Source organism: Salvia miltiorrhiza, chromosome 4, assembly GCF_028751815.1.
Source record: "Salvia miltiorrhiza cultivar Shanhuang (shh) chromosome 4, IMPLAD_Smil_shh, whole genome shotgun sequence".
In the NCBI taxonomy this organism is placed as follows: Eukaryota; Viridiplantae; Streptophyta; class Magnoliopsida; order Lamiales; family Lamiaceae; genus Salvia; species Salvia miltiorrhiza.
The window spans coordinates 15,492,680-15,498,679 of NC_080390.1; the positions used below are offsets into that span (position 1 = coordinate 15,492,680).

At 32.0% G+C, this 6,000-nt stretch overlaps 1 protein-coding gene across 1 annotated transcript; it reads right to left on the minus strand.

Moving 5' to 3' along the window:
- Window positions 1-5,008: 5,008 nt before the first annotated feature.
- Window positions 5,009-5,452, minus strand: LOC131023059 (uncharacterized). The gene has a single exon (XM_057952602.1). The coding sequence runs from the start codon at window positions 5,450-5,452 to the stop codon at window positions 5,009-5,011; it is 444 nt and encodes a 147-aa protein (XP_057808585.1).
- Between the last annotated feature and the right edge of the window lie 548 nt (window positions 5,453-6,000).

Sequence of the window (6,000 nt, forward strand, 5' to 3'; positions counted from 1 at the left end):
GCATTCGTTATGAGTACGATTCAAGTACTCATCACGGAGTGGTTGCACAACTACAAGGTATGTCTATGCGTGTGGAAACGGGTAGCAGCAATCAATCTCGTGCTCAATCTGTGCCTATCAGGCATCCGAACATCTGGCGGACCTTGTGGACTCATCCTTACCGTGCAAATGAAGAGAACACGCTCTATCCCCCGTACGACTGTACATTGCTCGCATATGTACAGAGAAATGAGGGGACTGACAACGAGTTGGTGAGTACGTTTGTTGTTCCGTCCAATATTCCTAGCACGCAGAACCCAATCACATATCGATATGTTCCCGATACCTATCGATGCCTTATTAGGGATGCTATTTGTGGAATAATTCATCTGCATGATCAAGGGCTGTCGCTGTTAAACTTAAGCTTGGAGGACAATTTCGTTGTTGATGGTGGAAGATTGCATCTCTTCCACCTTGATTATGGTCCCGATACAATCATGGATAAACAGAATGATTTTATTCATCTTGCGGAGGTATTACAAAAGCTCTTTCAAAAATGGGGGATGCCTGGTGATGTTGAGGATTTATGTCATTGCATGTTCACTTTCGAGCTTGGGTATGACTATTTTTTAATTATCAATTGTTATGTCAGGTACTCTTTTTTATATAGTATATCATTTTTCACGGATGTAATTGTCATTTCTAATCAATAATATTTTTGTTGCAGTAAGCATGAGGTTTTACTAATGAACCATCTTGCGGTGTTGGATACATCGACAAGAATCACAGCTATCCGAGCATTTTATGAAAATAGTGAACTCCTTCACTTTAAGATATATTCAAAAATTCTTCGTGAGTCCAAACATGAAGATTGGACTGCGAGGATAAATAAACCTGAATGGGGACCTATCTACGATATTTACAACAGGGTGAAACCGGGCACAAACATTAGAGTTTACAACATCCGTGACATGAATGATCGTGAAGAAGTGAATCTTGTTCTTATGAAACTGTGCCGAAACTTTATCAGTCACTTTACAGAGGTACTTTATTAACTTTATAATTAAATATTATATATTGTGTGTAATTTATTTTCTATTCTTGTAGTATGATCCAAGGTTTACACATAAGATCGTCCAGTTGACTATTATGGCGGCGTTTTGGCGTAATTTATTGTCGTTCCAGAAAAAAGCAAATACTAAGACAATATGGCTATGTACTCTTCTTGGCGGAGGTAATTTTTACAAAGCTTTTGTTTAAATAATATATGAGCTAAGTGATTTTTTTTTAATGAATGAACTAATGATTGCATTTTTGTATGATAGTTCCATCAGCCTTGGGACTGGAAAGAAATTGAAAATGCACTAATCGTTGGACCCCTCCAAAGGAACTCTTGATCTGGTTTGGCATCAGCCTTGGGACTGGAAAGAAATTATTGAAAATGCACTAATCGTTGGACCCCTCCAAAGGAACTCTTGATCTGGTTTGGCATGTATGAACAGATTATTGTTATTATTATATTTTTTTTTTCATTTCTTATTTAATCATGGAATGTAAGAATCTAATTTGTTCCCTTGGGTTGTGGTTGTTAGATTTTTCTAAAGTTGATATTCGCTGCGTATCAGTAATATATTAATCTATCTATATATTAATATATGAAAACACAGTTTTTAACGGAAAGTTTTTACCGCCATCTCTTGATAGTTTCTTTCACAATTTTTATTCCCAAATTTTAGGGATTTAAATAAACGTGCTCAACTGCTATTGAATTTCTCCTGTAACAGATTTCTATATCAACAGATTCAACACAAACAAGCACTTTACGAAAGGAGAAACAACAATTTCTGAAAAAATAGAGAAACAAAGTAAAGATTTCAGCTTTTTTTTTTTTTTTTTTTTTAATTTCTAAAAACATAAAGAATTGTTTACAAATGCATTCAACTTTTTTTAAATTGCAAGGCACAGAAAGACTGAAAGTGAATGCATTATAAGAACTAGAGTAGACGATGTAAAGTTGTGATTTATGAGCAGAAGACAGAAATGAGAAAGAAAAAGCAAAGAGAAGAAGAAAAAGAAGAAGACCAGAGGAACACTGAATACACAGAAGAGAAGAAGGCGGCAAGCGGCACTGATTCAGAGATGATAAAAAATTAGGGATTCTTAAATGAGTAATGCTAAACAGCCACATTGTGGCTGCCCACAATTTACTTAAGTAGAAAATAATTTAATTTATTTGACTTATTTTTTAAAATAAAAATAAGATTTAGTCATTTTATCATATTCTCTACATTATAGTAATTTTTTTACAATTTTTTGGTAACTTTTTTATTTTTATTAAAAAATAAATTAAAAATAAAAAATGCAAAAAAAAATTAAAAAATAAGTACAATATAGAGAATATAATAAAATAACTAAATCCTATTTTTATTTAAAAAAATAAATTAAATAAATTAAGATTATCCTTATTATATTAGTGTGTGGGTGGCCACAATGTGGCTGCATAGATTTATTGTTCTTAAATATATGTTTCCATATTATTATTGCACTTATTAATTTGGAATATGAAATGAAATAATTAGATAATTCTATTCGCCCTTATTTTTGCTCCTGTTTTTATAGCATCTTATTTAAAATATATATGTAAATATACTATTTTATCATGTACTCTTAAATTAAATTTCTCTCTTATTCTTTGCATAAAAATTTGGACAATTAAGAAAAAATACGCACAATTCTCCATAAATTTGAAGAAGAAAATAGAAAAAACTCTTAATATAAAAAACACGCATAGATGATAGATCTCCATAAATTCGAAGAATAAAATATTACATTCATATTTTTTATAACTACGTATTTATATAAAATAGATGAGGACGTCGTTTCACAGGTTGAAAAAAAATTACTATCATTTGTATAATTTTTTTTTTGCTTTTTATAAATAGTATTGTAAAATAAGTATTAAATTAAATGGATAATAATTTTCTCATAGTGATCAAGTGAGTTATTGATAAATAAATAAATAATTAACTAACTATATATACTAGCATTTGCATCATGTGCAATGCACAAAAAACGTTTTTATATTTCTATATTAATATAAAATCGATACCAACTCAATTATCATATGTATAAATATAATAAAAAATAATTAATTAATTGAATATATTTAAGTTAAATATTAAAAAATAAAATAATTCACGACATTAAAAAGTATTATGAAAATGCAAAAAAAATACCCCCCCCCCCCCCGGTCCCATAAAAACATGCATAGTTTTCATTTTTCGTTCGTCCCATAAAGACATGCATAGTCCATTTATAGTAATTATTCCCCCACCAAACATCACAATCAATGTGGGACCCTTTCTCCACCAATATTATACTTTACAGGATTTCTTAAAACTCTTGTCGTCTCAAACTATGCATGTTTTTATGGGACAGAGGGAGTAATAAAATAGATTTATTAAAAAAAAAATGAGAGATGAGAGAGAATTTTTAAAACATTTAATCTTTAAATAAATATAACTTTTATATTTTAATTTAAATATGTATATAAAATATATTAAATTAAAGCTCTTATCGTGATCTTTAATTTGATATGCATATAAAATTTTTATAATTTGTCGAATTTTATAATATTAGAAAGAAATAAAATAATAAAATAAGAAGATAAAGAAAAATAAAATAAAGAGAAAAATTATAGTTTACAAATAAACTTTCCATTTTATTATAACTACGAAATTTCTATTCAATTTTAAAATTAATTTGAAATTAATTTCAAATTAGAATTTGGAAGTTATTTTTAATATAGTATAGGTGTGATATTATGTTTAATTCATGGTTACCTAAAAAAGATTTAACTAGTGCTTGATGAAAAATTAATGAAGATTATAATTAATGTTTAAGTTTGATAATTATTGTATATATTCGTTTGTAAATATTATTTAAAATATGGTGTGATTTCGATAGTCGCCGTGCATCGCACGGGCGGATATACTAGTTATATATATGAATGCGTCAGAAGTGTCTAATATAACCCATTTTAAAGCATTAAATTCCTTTAATTTCTGGACAAGCTCACTTGGTGCATAACATATCCACTGTGTAGGAAATTGGTCCAGATAGTACATATAGGGATTTGTTTGACGAATTGATCACTTTCGAAAATGATTCTGAAGCTACCATTAATGCCATGAGTATATAAGCTTTGTCCTTCCTAATGGATAAATCTTTTGGATCAAAATCAATAAGGATAAAATAGTTATAATTATTAAAATGCGATTTTTTTGGAAATTAAAAGGAAAACCTAAAAAGAAATCCTTGAAAGCACAAGAAACGCAGACTAAGGGCCGAGCCTCGTTAAAACCTTTTTACGGAAAACCCATTGGGAAAAACCGTAGAAAGGAAAAAGAGTACCTGTCTAGAAAAGAAAAGAAAAAAAAGGGGGGGAGAGCAGAGGGGTGAGTTTCCGGAACTCCGGCCTAACCATCGTCCCCAAACCCACCCGGCTCTCACCCCGCAAAGAAAACAGCCGACGCCGAGAACTAACCATAAAGCCAAGAACAGAACCAAAAAGGTAAACCAACGGCCGGTTATACTTCGTCGCCGAGGTGACCATCCAAGCAAAGATCAAGGGAAAAAAAACTAAAAGTTTCGGCCGGAGTAATGCCGTCGCCGGAAACAGAAACACCATGAGAACGTCGAGTACGCGATCTGCCCAGCAAGGAACCAAAACCAGAACAGCAGTCTTGAAAACAACCGCCCTCTAGCAGCAGCCGAGCTTCCCCGCCAAGATCTCCCTCCAACTGCTCGATAAAAAGCCCAAAAGGCTGCCAGTTCCTACCACCCGCGATGTTACCAAAGAACAAGACGAAGAGCTGCCAATCCCTCGTCTCCTCAGGGCCCTTATAGAGCCACCAACCGGAAGACCTTTTCCAGCCCACGTGGAGCAGCTGAAGCATGCCATCAAAAACCCCCACCACTCGAATAAAACACCGAAGATTCAAAGCAAACCAAAACCCCATAAGAGAGCTCAATGTAGAACCATGCGGATGTGGCTATGTGAAGACATATCCAAACGCACCGCATCCTTGATAATGTCAATTTCGAAGGCCCACCAACCCTCGACCATAGTATCCGCAGCCAAGATGTCCGCCACCTTGTTACCTTCCCGATAGATATGAGAAACATAAAGATGGAAGTTATCAAGAAGCGCGAGAATCCTTTTCCAAGAGGCCATAAAACGCCAAGGAACAAGCAAAGAGCGATCTTGGAGCAGGCGAACAATATAAGTAGAGTCCGACTCCAACCAAAGATAAAACCACTGCCGATCATTAGCAATTTGAATAGCAGTTATCACTGCGAGAAGCTCCGCCTCGAAAGCATAACCAATCCCTCCTTTTTTATGAAAGCAACCGCGCACCGTACTATGATTATCGCGGAAAACCCCTCCAGCAGCAATCTTACCCGGCACCATAATAATTTAGCTAAAAATATGTTTTACCTTAAATGCCCCTAACAAAAATTTAGAATTTTAAAAATACTAAATTTAATATATTGATGAATATAAATTCAATGTCTTTTCATTTTTCTAGACCATTAATTAAATTCGTCAATATAAAATTTTTTGTTTAGTCTCATTGAATTTATGAACTTAAATGAATTCATCATAACATTTCGGTAGTGTCAATTAATTTATGAATATTTCATGAACATTTTAGGTTAGTCTCAATAAACTTCTGAACTTTAATGAATTCATTAACATTATATTTTGTCTTTTAATTTATTTTTATGTTTTATTTGACATTTTTGTTTTTGTAACATTTTTTTATTTAAACACCCCAATCACTATAAAACACATTTTAATTTATAAATTAAAATGCTTATAAATTATTAATAAGACGTCGAACATTATTTCTAAAATAAAATTCTTCACATAAATATTATGAGTGTATTGCATCATCTTGATTTTATTCTTTCTATGAGATCATAATAATTCGAAACACAACTAATAATATAAAAAGT

What these genes read in the sequence shown, in the direction of transcription:
- LOC131023059 (XM_057952602.1), bottom strand. Translation starts at nt 5,452, where the DNA reads ATGGTGCCGGGTAAGATTGCTGCTGGAGGGGTTTTCCGCGATAATCAT.